Raw genomic sequence first — 18060 nt, 5'->3', positions numbered from 1 at the left:
TCTTATGTTCGTACTTTGTTGCATTAATTTAAGAAATATATTATGTATAAGTACACAGTAAAAAATCTACGTCTCGCGCGGCGTCTCGCGGCGCGAGACGTGATGCGAGACGTGCGCGAGACGTGGCGCGAGACGTGAAAAATTGATATTTTTGGCTTTTCTGAAGCAATGGTAGGTTTGCGGGCATATGTTTCTTGGCGAAAAATGATCTACTCGAGACAACAAACAATCCTAGTGAAAAAAAAAAATTTTTTTTTAAATTTTGATTTTCGACCAAAAATTCAAAAATTGCTTGAAAATTATGAAAATCGCCAAAAATCGAAGTTAAGGTGAAATTTTTTGAAAATTTTTTTTTCACTAGGATTGTTCGTTGTCTCGAGTAGATCATTTTTCGCCAAGAAACATATGCCCGCAAACCTACCATTGCTTCAGAAAAGCCAAAAATATCAATTTTTCACGTCTCGCGCCACGTCTCGCGCACGTCTCGCATCACGTCTCGCGCCGCGACGTGGATTTTTTACTGTGTACATAGGTATTTGTAATAAAAACAAATTTACAAACGTCTAGAAATGGCAATCAATAATCAAAGTTCGATATTCTCATTAAAACTCTGAAAAATTCACTTTTATTTTTTTTATGCCCCAGTAAATACAAAAGATACAAGATATATCACATTGAAACCTGTTTCTTGAGGTTGAACAATGTAGTTTTACTAAATTTATTGAAATTGAGAATGTTGTCTGCGAAAAAGAAATATTTCTCCTTCTTCTTGTTCTTCTGCAAAACATTTAAAATAGTGTTTTGTAAATAAAAAGTGTATGAATAACTATCAGCATGTTTTGACCTTGAAGTGTATAAAATCAGCTTAATTAAATTCTTCTTTTCTTCAGTATTTATGAAGTATATGATCCATATACTATTTTGTTTACGCACCAGAGATGTCCCAAACATTTTTGTTACGCTCAAATTGATTTGTGTGTAAAAAAGCATGAAATAAATGATATTTAAAAAATTATTTTGTGTTTTGCAAAGGTAAATTGTTCACTTTTTCATTTCTAAAAAAAAATATACGGATTAATTACTTTCAAATCTGTAAAGAACAGAATTCTGCCGCAATCGAATTCAATTTAAGGTGCTTGAAATTTTTAATGATCAACATTATCCAATTAAAGTTTTATTTTCTCACCTCTTTAAAGAAAACATGTTCTACACATCTAAATTTCAACTCTTTGTTGTACTTTTAAAGTTGTAATTTAAAGTATAAAAATAAATATTATTACTAGATCTTGTTTCATAGACACATTAAGAAACTATCAATATCTTAGGTGATACAAATGCATACATAAGTACATACAGTAGGAGTATACCTATTATAACTAAAGAAAGGTTACGTCTGACTAGACCAGTTTTTCAATAGAAAGATAATTTACAGAAGCTATTTGCGAATAAAGAGATTTAGAACATTAATGATTAAATATGTAGAGGATTCTCGATGGGGATTTTGAGGTATTTTCTTCTCACAAAGTAAATATATAGTTATATCCATTGTTATTTTTTATATGGTTATTTCTTGGATTCTTCTAGTAGAAACTGAAGTACTTATAATACATGCAAGGAAAATTAATATACCTCTGTAGTATTGTACTGCTAGCTGGATCTTAAACCTGATCTAAATAGATTAGGTTGAAAAAAATGTATAAATACTCTTGTCATTTATTCTGACGCTTCAATTGTTGTTCAATTGTGTAGTCGGGTTGACAAATCAAATGTAAGTTCAAAAGTATCAAGTTTGATGCGAAGAGTTTACATTGTTTTTTTTTTCAGATGAAATACGTTATTTCCATCATTGGATTATTTGCTGTTGCTAATGCAGCTACAATAGTTGTACCAGCAACTACACATTTGGTGCGATCACCTGCCCATGACTCGGCAATTGTACAGTCAGAACGATTAGGAGGAAGTTTTGCTTACAGCACATTAGAAGGACATGCATATAAAGCATATACTCCCGTAAGTGATATACTAATATTAATATTTATATATGGTACATTATTATCGACTTTTTAATGTTTAGGTTGTAGCACAATATGCATTGCAATCACCTTTAGTGTATACCGCTTCTGTTGGACCTCAATTAGTTTATCATCAACCTGTTTACTCACATTCATATCTCGTACCAGGATCAATTGTAGGTGCAGTTCCAGAAGCCCCAAAAAAGGAAAGTCGGTCAGATGAACCGAAGCCGGAAGAAAAAAAAGAGAATGAAGATAGTGTTGTTGTCGAGTCTGCCTAATGATCATAAACATTTTCAATTCCGTCATTTTGTCATTTTATTTATATTAAATTCTTAAAGAATTGTCTTACAAACTAAAATTGCTAATTAAAATTTGTTTTGTGATCAGCTGAGAAAATTCTACGAAATTTGTGTATTCCATACATGAAATTTATAATTAATAAAATAAATACAAAAGGATATGGTATTAAAACTATTATGTATATACGTATATAATGTTTCCAAAAATTTTATCGAATACTATTTGTTACTTTTTTTAATTACTTTTTAGTTTTAGTTTTTTTTTAAATTTGTAAAGTCACACACATAAAAACATTTATAAGAAAGTCAGTTATTTTGCAATTCGGCTGTCATATCTTCGAAGCGCGCAATGTAATCTATGCTTGGTTCCGTAATAAGTGAAACATTGTCCTGTAAAAAGATAAAAAAATCTTCTTTTCTGTTTGTTTTAAAATATTACTATAAATGGAACTCACAGACTGCTCGGTTTCTGGTTCAGGATTACAAGCATTCTCCAAATGACCCAATATGCTGCTCAGCGAAACGTCTTCCACGTTATATCCGTCGATCGGTGATTCATGTAAGATTCGCATTGGGCTCATAAGAGGCGTACTTGGGTACACATATTCTTGATCGTCGTCCGATAAATCTTTCGCTCCAGCAACATTCGTGACATCGGACAGCGACAGTTCCATTAAACTTTTGAAACTATCTGTATTACAAAGTTCAGCCGGAGTTTTAGTTTCACTCAATTGATTCATTTTAGCCGTCAGCAGTTGACTGATTTCTCCATCTATCGTTTGTATTGTAACTGTGCATGCATTATTAGGGGTTTCTTCAGGAGCGATTGCACTACTATTTTGTTTACTTGTAGACGCAATTGGAGAGCTTTCGCTATTTGTGACAACGCCGTAACTGTGATTAGCTCCTGGTTGCACTGGTAAGAGTCTCTGAACTATGACCTGTTTGCCGGTGAACATAGGTCGCATCCGTGGTCGATAGAGCTTTGATAAGCGCATTCGATTGCCATCGGATATGGTATTGAACATCTGCGTACGTCGATTTGGAACATTTGGGTGCTTAAATAAGCTCTCGTTGTTTTGTGGTGACAGTACTAAATCATTATTAGTCTTATTCAATTTTCGATGATCACATACATGACCACACACACATGTACCGCGACGTTTTGTTTTGTCTTGCAACTGAGCCACCATCAAAAGTTGTCTCAATTTGACACTGATACATTCATTATTGGCAACTTTGTGTTTTATCTCAGTTTGAACTTCTGACTTAAGGTCATTAGATGCGGCTGAATCAATTTCAATCTCCTTTACTTGTACCCACGAATATTCGAGATAAAGCTTAGAAGACTCTCCAAACATTACGTATAAATCTCCAAAAGTAAGATCTCCTGCATTTTTTGTCGTCCAACCATCTCTAATTTCTTGTAAAACCTTTTGACTTATCAAAGGACGAAAATGAGTCGCCTCTTTTCTCACATCTTTTTTTCTATTTTTTACTTTTTTAACTTTAACAATTTCAAATTTCTTTTCAGTTTGACCATTATCACATGCTGTTTCCATATTAACATCTATTTTAATATCTTTTTTAACAGAGTTATGCATACGTCCGTCATTCGAGTCGTCTGTTTTCATTTCGCTCTCACTCAAAGTAGCTTGTTCGATTAAGTCATTCCATGCATATAATTTTGGGTGATTATAATCTGTTGAATCATTGCTTCGGAAGTCCATCAGGTCTAGATTCGAGTCAATTATTGGAAGCACTGTGTTTTGTTCGTTAGAATCTCGTGATGATGAGTTTGGTGACAGAAGTAGGTCATTGCTGCTGGAAACGATTGATGGCTTTTCATCTTGTTCTTCGTTCGTATCATTGTTGACATTTTCTATCAATGGCTTGACATCAATCTCCAATTTCTGTCGTTTTTGTTCAGGACTTTTGTTAGAAATTTGTTGCGTCACGGGAACCTTATCTCCACTGCCACTGTCTTGTCGCACTCGTTTTCCGGCATTTGAACAAAGAGATTCTCCTTTTATGCTGACGCCAATGCGTTGCTCATATGAATTCAAGCAAATGCTATCACTGCTCAGGAACTCAGACAAATGTACGACAGGTCTATGAATTGGTTGTTCGGGGGGCGGCGCGAAACACAGAAGAGGTTCACAAGCTTGCTTTTTGAATTCGCTCTCAAATGTTTGTGCTTTCACTGATTTACTTTTTGACGGAAGTGCTGTGGTACTTTTCTCTAACGACATAATTTTTTCCTGTAAGCGTAAGTCTTGAGATCTCCAACGATGTTGTAAGGTTTGCAATAATGACGATACTCTGCGTTGAAGAGGAACTTGCGTTCTAATTCTCGGATTGTGTGCCAAACTTTGGACTTTTCCCCATGCATCCACATTAGCTGGTCGTAGAATAACGTCGATACGGTGAGGAAGTTTAATTTCTTCTTGCCATTCCTCTAGTTGGTTCAATTTACGCAAGGCACGGCATGATGGCGTCTTAATTTTTATATTCTTTCCTTTAGTTCGAATCGTGACTGATCCCTTGTAAACCAATTCTCTTAATTTAAGAAAGCTCTTTTCATTTATAAAAATTAGTTTTTTACGCATTTCCCCATAATTGATCAGTGCATACAACTCTTGGGGTACCTTTTTAACCTCTGAAATTGATTGGAAATTATTAATAAAGAAAGAACAACCACATGCAAAATTAAAATTGATTACCGTCAGAAAACTTCAAATATTTGGAGACTTTTTGATAAAACTGATAATACAATACTCGCACCTGATCTTTAGTTTTATAAAAAGGATCAGTCGGATTCTTTCGCTTCTGTTTGTTGTTAATATATGTTGAGATAGCCTCAAAGTCTCTTCCATACTCGTTCAACGCATCAAAAAACATATCTTTCTCTTCATTATTCCAGGTCATGCGAAAAGCAGTTTTTGGCTGACTTGGCGTCTTAGGGTTTACTCTATGTTCTTCCTTCTTTTTCCCAGATGATTCATCTTCTTTTTTGTTGTCAAGGACCGACACAGGTGGACTGTTTGGAGTTGCGGAATCCATTCGCAGCTTATGGATAACCCGAGCACTTGCTCGTAATGTATGTCCATTTTCCGCGGTACTATTGGGTAGAAAAGTTGATCCAAGTAGTGGCTCTGATGATTTATCAATTCCCTTTATCTTCAATGCATTATTGTTGTTATTGTTACTACAACATACTTTTGTATCCTTTTCCTTGGCGATGGTTGTATTTGATTTATCGGATGCTGTTTCATCGCTTTTGATTGTTAAATCTGAAGAACGAGTCTTAATATTATTAAGAACTTCTAATTTATCACCCTTATCTTTTGTGGTTTCTTCAGGCATATCTGAAATGTAAAAAAAAGGCACATAAATAATAAACATATTTTGAAAATATTCATCTTGCAAAAAATATGCGTCGTAATTAGGATTTCATGGCTACATGGTTTCTTTTTGAATGAAAGACCACAAACTATATTTTAAGTTTTAATCTAAAACTTTTAAGAGCAACAGAGTTTCATAAAGAGTTATATTTTAAAGTTAATGATTTATGTATATTATATTGTCGGAGAAAACAAATTCAATGAACCCTCAGCGAAAAAATATGGATGTCAAGAAACTTATTATTAACTTATTCAAAATTGCAGAGTTTAACTTTAGAAAATGTCTGCTAAATAGTTGCGTGGTAAACTTTGACGTACCTCATCAGGTCATTCGTTTTTGGTATAAAGCTCATAAAGTAAAGTTTAATTGTTTTCTGAATATTTGCAAATGGCTGCTAAACAATTTTTTTTCATTGAATCTCTATGGGAATTTGATGCCACAAATTTCATTGCTTACTTCAATTCAATTCACGAGATTTTATTTTTCCTTAGTCACTTGTGATTTAAACTCTTTAGTTATTTAACTTTTCCTAATTTTAGTCCCATTTTAGCACAATAATAATAAAATTTGTTTACAAAACGAAAACAACATACGTCAAAAATTTTCATAACTGTTTATTAGGCCGGTACAACAAATTTTCATGTTTCTGTTTGCCTCTTGAGGGGGGACATCCTTATTTATTTAATCATTCTGTAACATTTAAAGTTAAGTAAATCATTGGATCATGATGCATAACCGCGGTCCGAAGACCTATAATGATCTAAATCTAAATTTGAAAAGAGTAAATCCTTTTAAAATATGAAATTCATCCAAAATCCATTGAGTTCCCCATGTATTAAATATATCATACAATTTAAAAAATTTTTTTATAGCAAATTTTAAAATTTTGGTTGACTGATGATTAACATATTTTTATTTAATAATGAATATTAGAAAACTAACATTGAAATTAAGAGTACTTAAAAAACTTTAAGTTTCAAGAACTAATCTTAAATAATATAATTCTTAATTCTTTGTATCCAAATATTTAAATACATTCACACAATTTTGATGTTCTGAAATTTGTTAGCAGATTGTAGTAATTTAAAATTTAAACGAAATTTCTACTGTTTGTAATTTTTAGTAATATATCAATAAAAAAAAGAAATAGAAACATTTCAAATGACTCTTTTCTTTCAAGAATTCTGACAGGTACGATGATCCTAATAACAAGGATATTCAAACAAACGTCAAAAAAATTTCTGTACCATACGCAGGCGGGGAAGAATGTATTCAAGAGGTTTTAGTGTAATTTATATTTTTTGATCATTGAGTCGTGCTTTGTTATTTGTGTTTTTGATTAAATTATTCTGTAGAAATTACAATAGTAAAATTAAGTAAAATACATTAAGTTGATACCTAAAATTGAATAAATCACCGGTGGATCATAGAAAGAAGTGAGTTTGCCAAATAAACGGAGTAAATAGTGTTTAAAATCTCTGTGTGAGTCCCTATAAACAAAGGCCACCGCCTTGCAAAAATTAGCAATCGGTTTTATGACTCACATTCAGTTTTATCACTAAAAGAAAAGATAAATGTGTAAAAATGCCACATATAGGTAATCGGTAATGAGTAGATGGGACTTGCAATTGTTTTTGGTGCCGGGAAATGATACACCGGAAATATTGAAAAAGGGTTTTATTGATTTTTTATCATTCATAATGTGTGTACTGTATGGCGCTGTACGTGTGCATGGACATTATGGTTTTTATTTTACATACAGATTTATGTTTATAGAATGCAATTATACCTTTTTATTGCAGTAGAAGAGCGGTGAATGAAAATTAAACTTGATAAGGGTAAAGAATAGACATTTTTACTGAGAAGTACTTAGAATTTGGCTTAGTAAGGTGAAGAATTGAAGATCAATAGAAAATGGCGTGGAGATTTAAGGCATCCAAATATAAGAATGCAGCTCCGATTGTACCAAAGCCAGAGCAATGTATCCGAGATATTGTCGTTGGATCTTACACGACATACGGCAATAATATCGCAGCTTCAGCAGCATTTATGGCGTTCAATTGGGATCATGCCGGTAAGAAGTAAAGTTGATTATATATTAGGATTTAAATTATGAAAATATGGTATTATTTCAGGATCCAGTCTGGCAGTCTTGCCCTTAGATGATTGTGGTCGTAAAAGCAAGACAATGCCCTTATTGCATGGTCATGCGGATACCGTCACCGATCTCGAGTTCTCACCTTTTCACGATGGTTTGTTGGCCACCGGTTCACAAGATTGTCTTGTGAAAATTTGGCATATTCCTGAAAAGGGTCTTGAAACTTCCTTGACGAATCCCGAATGTACATTTACACATAAGCAACGGCGTGTTGAGCGAGTGGGTTTCCATCCAACCGCTGATTGTCTTCTGTACTCTACATCCGCCGGTGTGATAAATTTGTGGGATTTGACGGAGCAAAAGGAAATTTTTTCGCATAACCAGCATCCAGAAGTGATCCAAGCTGTCAGTTGGAAAGCCGATGGAACTCTGTTAACAACAACATGCAAAGATAAAATGATACGTGTGATTGATCCAAGAGCGCAAGAATCAATTGTTCATACAGCAGACAGTCATCAAAGTATCAAGGACTCGCGCATTGTGTGGCTTGGTCATCAGAACCGTATTTTAACCACTGGATTTGATGCAGCCCGCTTAAGACAAGTTATAATTAGGGACTTGCGTAATTTCAACGTTCCAGAAAAGACATTGGAATTGGATTGTTCTACAGGAATTTTGATGCCACTTTATGATCCGGATACAAATATGTTATTCCTCGCCGGAAAGGGTGACACAACGATCGGTTACATGGAGGTAACCGACAAAGATCCTCATCTAATTGAAGGCATCCGGCATTCGGGTGAACAGACAAAAGGGGCATGCTTGGTACCTAAGCGAGCACTGAGAGTCATGGAAGGCGAGGTTAATCGTGTTTTGCAGTTAACTTCCAATTCTGTCATTCCAATCATGTATCAAGTTCCGAGAAAAACCTATCGCGATTTCCATGCTGATTTGTATCCTGATACAGTCGGATACAAAAGTGAACTTATTCCTAGTCAATGGATGAATGGTATTAACATGGCGGTACCCAAAATGTGCCTCGATCCCGCAAAACGAGATCTTGGAGACCAACCAATCGTGGTAAGTATTCTTTGTTAAGTATGCTCTTTTTGACTTAATTTCATGTCAATCACACTTACACTTTTTATTCATGCTGCCATTATGATTATCGAAATAAAAAGGTTTTACGTGGTAATTTAAATGAACTTGTAAAAAATATCAATAACAAATTTAGTAAAGTAAACTCTACTCCATCTACGAACGAAAATATCGTCAAACCATCGTTTGTACCTATCAAAGAAAAAATTAAAGTAACCAACAATCGCATCGAGGCTGAGCGGAATGAGTTTGAGTTGAAATTTAAAGAAGTAACATGCAAACCTGAAAAATCACCATTATTGGAGATGTGTGATTTAAAAATGTCGAAAAATAAAGATGATGACGGATCTCAAGAAGAAAAGGTTGATGATGAGAAAAATTGTTCTGATTATCATGAAAATGGCCATTCCAGTTCAAACAACGATTCTTTAGAAGAAGAAGATAAGGGATCAGATTCACCACCATCCAGCGAAACAGAATCTAATGAGAATATGAGACAAATTGCTCCGCCAAAACCACTTCCAAGGACCTCTCGAACGAACTCTTTGGCAGAGTCAAACAGCATGGAAGAAGTTGTCGTCTCTCCAACACAAAGACCATTACCAAAACCACGTACTACAGCATATAAGGTGTCTCTCAATGTTTTGACGTGTGTTCAATAAATTCAGTAGAGTACCTTTAATTACATTGTTTATTAGTTTCTCCTAAGTTTAGTTTGGCAATTTGTTTGTGCAGTTCTGTAGTTAATGTTAAGTCCTTATTAATATTTTTTTACTTCAGTTTTCGCTTCATTTCGTTTTTATTAAACTTTTAAAAATTGAACTATTTTAATAAACAATATTTTTACAGCCACGTCTTGGTCCGAAACCGTTTAGCTCCGGAAACTCAACAGAATTTTCATTCGATAAAGTTTTCTCTGTACCACAAGTTCCAGGAGGAGAAGTTGGTGAAATGAAAGAGTTGGAAAAACCAGATTTGATCCCAGTTGAACGTCCCACATATTTTGATGAACCGTCACCCAAAAATGAGGAAAATATACTAGGTAAAGACTCTACTACGCCAGAAGAAGAATCAGAAGAAACTGTAGAAATGCGACACAAAACGGACGATGAAATATTCAAAAGACCAACTACAGCAGAACGCCGTAAGGTAAATTAAATTTTTACTTTTGAAAAATAATTTTACACTTATAAATGTATTTGTACTAACTAAAATACATACTAACAAAACTAATTATTATTGTTCTTCCACATCGCCACTCACTTTAAAACTAACACACATGTTCTAACAGCCAACGCATGATGAGGCTAATGAGGTTAATATATGATCTATATTATCATGTTATAACTATTAAATATCTCACCGATTTACAATTCTATTTTTAGATGTTCGAAAAGAATGATTCTGGTGATTCTTCAATTGATAGTACGGATGATAAAGGTACTTTTGACCGCCAAACCAACCAAAGAAGCAGCATTGCTGAACGTCGTCGGATGTATGAAAAGAAATCACAGAGCGTAATGGAAGACAAACCAGTCTCCCCAGCCCTCAAGTAAATTAACAGTAGATTTTAACTAAAAATAAAAAGTAATTCTTAACGGTTTGTTCATTATAGACGTCGTGACTCATTGAAAAGTCGTGGAGAAATTAAGGAGGAAGAACCTAAAAGGTTATCAAACGTTCCAGAATTTCTTCGAAAAGCCAGTGACTTGACAAGGGATGACATTTCCAAACGAACAACTACCAATGGCACCAAAAAACACGAGCCTTTGGCTACTCCATCGAAACGCACATCAACTGTTTTTGGGAGAGTTTCAAAGTTCCGTCACTTGAAAGGAACTCCCGGTCATAAATCTACACACATTGAAAACATCCGAAATATTTCACGACAAATACCAGGAGAGTGTGATGGATTTCATGCCAATTTCGAAAGAGTTGCAGTACCCCTGTCTGGAGCTGGAGGTAAAATTGCCATTTTTGAGTTAAATAAGCCAGGCAAATTGCCTGATGGAGTTATTCCATCTCTCGTCAATGGAAGCAGTATCATGGATTTCCAATGGGATCCATTCAATAGTCGAAGATTGGCAGTTGCTTGCGATGATGGCATGGTGAAACTTTGGACGATTCCGGAAGGTGGTCTTGCTGAACCTACCAACGAACCTTTCCAGGAATTTGTCGCACATTCAGATAAAATTTACAGCATAAAATATCATCCTGTTGCGAAAAACGTTTGTCTCACTGCAAGTTATGATATGACAGTTAAAATATGGGATTTGGAGACCTTAACCTCTAATATTACTCTAAAGGGCCACACAGATCAAATCTTTAGTAGCGCTTGGAGTCCTTGTGGTGTTTATCTGGCCACTGTTTGCAAAGACAGCCGAGTTCGAATTTTCGACCCTCGAAAGACAGATTTGCCCATATCTGAAGGACCAGGTAAATTTTAATCTTTACGCGTATTTTAAAAATAATATTAAAAATTATTTTTACAGGTCCAGTCGGTACACGAGGTGCTCGATTAACGTGGGCTCTAGAAGGAGAATATTTGGTTGTAACGGGATTCGATAAAGTATCTGAACGTCAAATCAGTTTGTATCACACGAAAGATTTATCAGCACCAGTAACTACGACCGGCTTAGATGTTGCACCTGCTATTCTAATACCTTATTATGATGAGGATAGTTCTACGTTATTTGTAACCGGAAAAGGAGATTCCACCATTTATGCGTTTGAAATAACGGATGAAGTGCCATACATTTGTCCATTGTCACATCATAGGTGCACCGGTTTACATCAAGGACTTTCCTTTTTACCAAAGAATCAGTGTGATGTCACGATTGTTGAGTTCGCCAAAGCATTCCGCTTGACAAATAATGCAGTAGAACCACTAAGTTTTACGGTACCTCGTATTAAGAGTGAATTATTCCAGGATGACTTGTTCCCACCCACAAGAGTAACATGGTTGCCAACTCTGAGCTCGAGTGATTGGTTTATGGGCAAAGACAAACGTGTACCACGCATTAGCTTGCAACCAGAGGGAATGGATAGCTTGTCCTCTCAGCAGCCAAATTTAGGTCAAAATAATAAGGCACAAAAGGATCCATCGTCCAATGGATGTCATCCATCTGTGAATCGTCTTTGGGACAAAGATTCCATCAAAAATAAGCAACAAGATGTAAGATTTTTCCTCTTATAAGCGTTGCAAACACTGATTTATAAACTATTTTTTAGATTAAAAACTCTGTTTCAGCAAGAATGGAAGTAAATTACCGTCTTGAACAAGATAATATGGAAGGTGTTGACTCTCAAGAATGGGAGGAATAATTTTTTTAAAACAATACTATTCATGCTTTTACTTTTTCATATATGTTTTACTTACTCACTAGTATTTTAGGAAGAAAAAAAGAGATACGACGCACGGAATAAAAATGATTCCGAATACATAATAATATCCATACAAAATGCTTAACTCGATTGAATTAGAAAATACGACAATTAAAATCCTCTTATGTAATATTCCAGTAAACGTGAAACCGACCATGACCATTTTTTAAACATTCCTAAAAAAAACTGCCCATACTTAATATAACATAACAACATTTTATACTGAATTTTATAATAAAAAGACAACTTTTTTGACGAAACCATTTTATACATGAATAATATAATGAAAGATAAGAATGTCATAGCAATTGATAAACATAATCTTATGTTTGGGCTCTCAAATGTACAACCTCGTAAAACATTGGCTTCTTAATTTTAATTAAAAAAATAATGTAATATACATACATTCATGAAAAAGAAAAAAATAGTGGAAAACACATTTTTAATAAAAACTTTGCAAAACATGATAAATTATGCGAGTAATTGAATACATAAATACAGGCAACCTAACATACCTTTTTAATAAGAGAAAAAAATACAATACTTTAGCTTTTACTACAAGTATTTATACATACCTATAAAATATGAGTCTCAATTATGATTGATTGTATATGTAGAATAAATTCATAAACGAAAGAGCTTTTGACAACTTTAATAAGAAAATAAGATAGATAAAATTTAAAATAATAAACTTCCGAACTTCAAAAGCATTTAATAAGATCGTCTTCCGGATCTTCCTTTTATATCTGACTCGTAATCGTAATAAATAAAATGAACAATACCTAATACAAACTAAATAACGCAACGATTGAGACGTATTTTGTCATTGAAATTTCTATATAAAAGCAGAAGAGATGCTCAAACGATTTTTTTACTTTTTAAAATTAAAAGTTATATGTATTTTAAACTGAAAATCGGTTTTTGTTGTAATATTTATTACTAGATTGAGATTACTTTTTAAAACCAAAGTTATTTATTTAATGGAACTTCTAAGAATTTTATTAACAAAAGCTCTTTTAGTGAAAACTATAATGTAATATTGGATACTGCACATGATGAATATGAATTGAAACTGATTGAATGGCTGTTAAAATGAGAGACAATTTTTTTCTAATGATTTCATAAATAGGAAATAAGGCTGGGACATAATGCAAGCTCAAACTAGGATGGTAGATAAATAAATATTTTGTGCTGAGTGGAAACATTAAGGATTGAAGTCTTAATCATTTGTTTTAATAAGTGTGCCATAATACAAATGTTTCACGAGTATTAGCAATACAATTTTTACACAATAAAATACATAACAAAATTGACTAAGATATTTACTATTAGGTATATTTTTTATTGCTGTGTTTTGTGATTTTCTACTATTATTTATCATGTGAAATTGATTAGTTATTTTTTATTTTATTTGTACAAATTTGCTTTTTATATTAAAATCAAAGGATTTTATCATATAAATTTGACTGCGTTTGCATAAAATAAAAATATAATATTAAGTTATATTACGGACTTTATTAGTCATCAATCTCTCAAACAAACTTTTGTAACGAAAATAAAGAACATAAATACATATTAATAATCACGATGGTTATTATGCTATAATATTTACTGAATATGTAATTTACAACTTATCTTATCATTCTTAATAAAAATACCATAAATTAAAAAAGTCTTTTATTGTTATTTCGTTTTGATAAGTTTCTGATTTTTAATTAAAATTTATCATTTTTATAAAGACAAAATATTCTTCCTTTTTTTTTTTTGAAAAACTTAATGTAAAAAAGCATATGAAGGTTCACAAAACTTTAAGGAAAATAATTCCACACTTGATATACTTCCTTTATCCCTAATGTTTTGATGGTCTATGATCTATGAAAACTATATTTAATTTTTTATTGGGTTGCTCGATTCTTGTGTTTTTAAACTTAAACCAAGGTTATGTAATAAAATAATAAATATTTATAATATGTTTATAATACTTAAAAATCCGTGTAACGATTGTCATGATAAGTAATACTAATATTCTTCTTTAGATATCTTGAGCAACAAACATTAGTTATATCATGTCAATCATGTAGAGTCTGGTTGGTGCCATTTAAAGCAATGTTGAAACTTGATATTCTAGTTGTTTTGAAAGACACAAAATATGAACTGAAGATGAAAGTATTATAAATTGATAGAAAAGTGAGTGGCAAATAAACGGAAAGCCTAAAAGCCTAACTAGGGTTTCCCAAAAGCGTATCTTGTTTCGCGTTTCCTCCCCCTATCATTTTTAGGAAAATTGGTCATGAGAGATATAGAAATTATATATAATTAATTATATATAAACTATGAAAATTCAATAATTATTAAATGGAACGAGATTTTGTCGATATATTCCCTTTCAACATGTATATCAAATTATGGTTCATTAGTTTTGCTTATTATTTTACATTTTAATATGGAGAATTAATTTTTTTCATAAATTTTTAAACAATATAATTTACCTTAGTTGAACACTTTCACTTGTAAAAATTATGCAACATTTAATATTCAAATGCAATGAATTTTCTAAACTAATGTTTTCAATTGAGAAGAAAGTTAAATATAATATGCTAGTGTTTATAGAAGAAAAATATTCGTATCGTTGTCTTGATGACCATCAGAAAAATGCTTTTTATTTTCAAATATACCCAAAGAAATCGTGTGAAAAAGTGTTATATCGTAAACTATACGCCATATCTGAAGCGAAATATTATATCAATTTCTTCATATTATTTTTTTTTTTCAAATGACTGATTTTCAAGATAAACTCAAATATTGATAATCTTAAATATAGCTTAAATTTCGTAGAAACCCTTTTATTTTTTTTTTAATGTTTATTTTATTTTCATCATTATGAAAATTGATCATAGTATTCGTCTGGTATAAAATAGTTCATGGTTGAATCATCGTTTGAAGGTACCCAAGAGTTTTCATTATGATTTTCATGTCCTTGGAATCTTTGAGGTGGGTCTGGATTAAATAGTTGTGCCTGTTGATTTGGTTCAACTACCGTTTGACCGTAAAAAGGGTATGTGAAGTAAGATAAAGTGTCGCCTAAATACGGAGAGTAGTCATCAGAATCAGATCCGCATTTATTTATTTGAAGAGAGATATTTGGGTCACATATTGTTCCTTTAATTAAGTCTTCGAGTTTTGCAGTAAAAATACGAAAATTAATGTCGTTGTAGTCTAAAGTGGAAATAAGGAAGTTGGGCATCCGGTCAGAAATTATCCAAACATTTTGATCTACATCTACTTTAATGTCTGCTGGAAAAATCATTGTTTCATTATTTTGATCAACGATCCTAGAAAGATTTTTTGTTAAAAAAATAAGATGTTTTGAAACATATAAAAACAAGATTTATAAAAAAAATACCCATGATTAAAAGGACTATATGATTTTTTCGTGTCCCAGCATCCAATCGCATTCAAATCAATCAAATTAAACAACTGCACTCCTTGAGTTTCATCGATTACTCTTGACGTAGTGTGGCCGTTTTCAGCTCTTTCTTCCAGATAGTAAAAATCATGATAACTGTTGTTGGGCTTAGAGCTATTTTTTAAAATGCTATTTGAGACATAAAATTCTCTGAAACTTGCCAAAGGACTAAAAAATACTGATCGAGTTCCGTCTGTCAATTTAGGACCCAAGGACATGCCAAAGATTCCTTCGTCAAACCATTGAAAATTCAAACCACCTATATTAAAGTCACCGCGAAGAGGATCAGGAAAAAAGAAACCATGTTCAAATCGCCACGATGTATTTTCCTCAAATGAGTACACTATTAAACCATATCCCAATTCATCAGAGAAATATGCATAAGAATCTTCACAAGTATCTCCAACATCAACTAAAATGTTCGCTATAAAGGTATTCAAATTAGTGTCTTCATGGCGGAAAATATAACGCCGTATTCTTCTGTTTGTGTTGAGATCAAAAATATTTAGTGCATACGGACAAAGTTGTTGTGTTGTGTCTCCGATTCCAGTAGTTCCAACATCGAGTACCCACAAACGATTACAGCGGTCTGCTTTTATCCGATAGACTGTACTTAAGCCATTGTCACAATCACCTTATAAATGATCAATTAAATATTTGCCGGAATTTAGGAAAAAAAAATAGTTACCTGCAATATTATTTGCTAATGAAGGATAAGGCACTAACGGTACTCCGAACCCAGTCGGATTAAGATTTAGGTCTATGTAATTAAGCGTGGCTGGAACACCTTAAAAGTTTCATAAATATAAAGTGATTGAAATATTCAAAATGAAAAATTGCTCTTCTTTCTACTCGCTTTTATTTATATGCTAGGCATACACTTGTTTTCAAGATAAAATAATCGATCCATCACTTGAGACACTCACTAATGTACACTTATCATCGCATTTTTCTTGTCATTTTGCTTACCATTTCTCCATCTAGGCACAGAAACAAACAATTTATCATTCCATCGTTCAATCCCAACAGGCAATCCGTTTCGCGGTATATATTGATCACTTTGTTTTATATTTTCAGGAATATTCCAATCTAATTCAGTCCAACTGAATACTTCGTCAAATTTAGCAAAACAAAAAGCATGGTTCCATGTGATGATGGTAAATATAGTTATAATTTTACTTTGATGCATTATTTACAAATATGAGTCTTGATGAAATTTTGCAAATACTAATTTTTGAACTGACCTGCTTCTTTTTTTTATTTACAAACACAAAATTTTTGTCAACAAATTTTACTAACGCAATTTAAATATAGTGTCAGCTTGTCTCACACAACAATTTAAACTAACTAAAAGCAAATTATATCACATTTCGAATTTATAGTCCAAAAAATGTTTTAAAATATTTTAAAATTGTTGTATTTGTATACCTTAATACATTTGATACAAAATTTAAAAGCAGTTTTATTAAGTATTAACTGTATTATTACGTACTATTCAACAAAAATAATTCTCTTTTATAAATATGAGTATATAAGGCATTAAAAAAATTTAACTTGTACAAATATTTTTGAAAACGAAGGTACATGTTTTATGAAGCTAAATAGAAAAATATTAACTTTTTGGAAAAATGAGCAATATTTTAATTAATTTTTTCATGAAACCATATACATTATTGAAACCTTTATTCGATGTGTCTTTTTACTTTTTGACATTTTTTTTACCAACAAGTATCTAGTATGGGAATTTGAATTCCCTTTGAGAGATTTTCGAAAACCTGAAATGTCGTCAAAAATGTTTTACTTTTTTAATAAACATAGCTTTCAAGAATACGTACTTACCCAACCAAGTAATTTGAATAACAGAAACGAAGAATTTTATTCAAACACTCATATTTGTTTTTTTTTATTTTCATATAATTAACAAAGTGTTTCACAATTATAAACGATTAATTTTGTCTTATAATTATTTGTAATTTTTAAACAAACTAAAATAATTGTAAAGGCAAATAATTGTCTTACAAATTAAAACTAGATAAATAATATTTTAAAAAAAATTCTTCAATTGTTTACTCATATATAACGTTTTACTCTCTATAATTAGTTTACTAACGAAAAAAAATAATAATAATTATCAAAATTAATTTCGTTAAAATTTTTCATTAATAAAGATTGAATTTGTTTTTATTATGGAATAAACATATGTATTTTATAAAAAACAAAAATTTAGGTACTATGAAAAACAACTACATTATAGTGATATTCAATATAGCAGCAATAAATGCATACAGTACGATT

The 18060-nt window shown here is 32.1% G+C and overlaps 4 protein-coding genes across 8 annotated transcripts; 2 read left to right on the top strand and 2 right to left on the bottom strand.

Moving 5' to 3' along the window:
* Window positions 1-1742: 1742 nt before the first annotated feature.
* LOC134833708 (uncharacterized) lies at window positions 1743-2293 on the top strand. Its single transcript, XM_063848128.1, has 3 exons — window positions 1743-1768; window positions 1825-2010; window positions 2075-2293. Exons 2-3 carry the CDS (start codon window positions 1825-1827, stop codon window positions 2291-2293), a joined length of 405 nt encoding a protein of 134 aa, XP_063704198.1. The 5' UTR covers window positions 1743-1768.
* Window positions 2294-2549: 256 nt separating this feature from the next.
* LOC134833707 (protein cramped) lies at window positions 2550-6299 on the bottom strand. Of its 2 annotated transcripts, none has more exons than XM_063848126.1 (4): window positions 6176-6299; window positions 5038-5682; window positions 2770-4973; window positions 2550-2704 (listed from the first exon to the last, which is right to left on the bottom strand). In XM_063848126.1, exons 2-4 carry the CDS (start codon window positions 5678-5680, stop codon window positions 2621-2623), a joined length of 2931 nt encoding a protein of 976 aa, XP_063704196.1. In that variant the 5' UTR covers window positions 5681-5682; window positions 6176-6299; the 3' UTR covers window positions 2550-2620. The 2 variants fall into 2 exon arrangements, with proteins under 2 accessions (XP_063704196.1, XP_063704197.1); XM_063848127.1 differs by lacking the exon at window positions 6176-6299 and adding an exon at window positions 6037-6085.
* Window positions 6300-7015: 716 nt separating this feature from the next.
* On the top strand, window positions 7016-13857 carry LOC134833064 (coronin-7). 4 transcript variants are annotated; one of them, XM_063847238.1, is made up of 10 exons: window positions 7016-7155; window positions 7522-7793; window positions 7855-8897; window positions 8999-9544; window positions 9765-10064; window positions 10207-10230; window positions 10301-10467; window positions 10531-11351; window positions 11408-12090; window positions 12147-13857. In XM_063847238.1, exons 2-10 carry the CDS (start codon window positions 7634-7636, stop codon window positions 12237-12239), a joined length of 3837 nt encoding a protein of 1278 aa, XP_063703308.1. In that variant the 5' UTR covers window positions 7016-7155; window positions 7522-7633; the 3' UTR covers window positions 12240-13857. The 4 variants fall into 4 exon arrangements, with proteins under 4 accessions (XP_063703308.1, XP_063703312.1, XP_063703311.1 ...); XM_063847239.1 differs by having other exon boundaries at window positions 7137-7155; window positions 7525-7793; XM_063847242.1 differs by lacking the exon at window positions 8999-9544.
* Window positions 13858-15177: 1320 nt separating this feature from the next.
* Window positions 15178-16954, bottom strand: LOC134835343 (protein yellow-like). The gene is made up of 4 exons (XM_063850219.1): window positions 16735-16954; window positions 16454-16552; window positions 15703-16399; window positions 15178-15631 (listed from the first exon to the last, which is right to left on the bottom strand). Exons 1-4 carry the CDS (start codon window positions 16952-16954, stop codon window positions 15178-15180), a joined length of 1470 nt encoding a protein of 489 aa, XP_063706289.1.
* Between the last annotated feature and the right edge of the window lie 1106 nt (window positions 16955-18060).

The sequence above is a fragment of the Culicoides brevitarsis genome, chromosome 3, assembly GCF_036172545.1.
Source record: "Culicoides brevitarsis isolate CSIRO-B50_1 chromosome 3, AGI_CSIRO_Cbre_v1, whole genome shotgun sequence".
NCBI classification, from domain to species: Eukaryota; Metazoa; Arthropoda; class Insecta; order Diptera; family Ceratopogonidae; genus Culicoides; species Culicoides brevitarsis.
The sequence above is the reverse complement of the archived record's forward strand: the minus strand, read 5'-3'. Positions and strand labels throughout refer to the sequence as shown.

Bases quoted from the DNA above. Each gene is read 5' to 3' on its own strand.
- LOC134833708 (XM_063848128.1), top strand. From the start codon at position 1,825: ATGAAATACGTTATTTCCATCATTGGATTATTTGCTGTTGCTAATGCA. The intron at 2,011-2,074 runs GTAAGTGATATA...TTTAATGTTTAG, and splicing joins CATATAAAGCATATACTCCC to GTTGTAGCACAATATGCATT.
- LOC134833064 (XM_063847238.1), top strand. From the start codon at position 7,634: ATGGCGTGGAGATTTAAGGCATCCAAATATAAGAATGCAGCTCCGATT. The intron at 7,794-7,854 runs GTAAGAAGTAAA...GTATTATTTCAG, and splicing joins GTTCAATTGGGATCATGCCG to GATCCAGTCTGGCAGTCTTG. The intron at 9,545-9,764 runs GTGTCTCTCAAT...ATATTTTTACAG, and splicing joins CACGTACTACAGCATATAAG to CCACGTCTTGGTCCGAAACC.
- LOC134833707 (XM_063848126.1), bottom strand. From the start codon at position 5,680: ATGCCTGAAGAAACCACAAAAGATAAGGGTGATAAATTAGAAGTTCTT. The intron at 4,974-5,037 runs GTAATCAATTTT...AATCAATTTCAG, and splicing joins ATATTTGAAGTTTTCTGACG to AGGTTAAAAAGGTACCCCAA. The intron at 2,705-2,769 runs GTGAGTTCCATT...ATCTTTTTACAG, and splicing joins AACCAGAAACCGAGCAGTCT to GACAATGTTTCACTTATTAC.
- LOC134835343 (XM_063850219.1), bottom strand. From the start codon at position 16,954: ATGCATCAAAGTAAAATTATAACTATATTTACCATCATCACATGGAAC. The intron at 16,553-16,734 runs GTAAGCAAAATG...GAAACTTTTAAG, and splicing joins TGTGCCTAGATGGAGAAATG to GTGTTCCAGCCACGCTTAAT. The intron at 15,632-15,702 runs GTATTTTTTTTA...AAATCTTTCTAG, and splicing joins TATAGTCCTTTTAATCATGG to GATCGTTGATCAAAATAATG.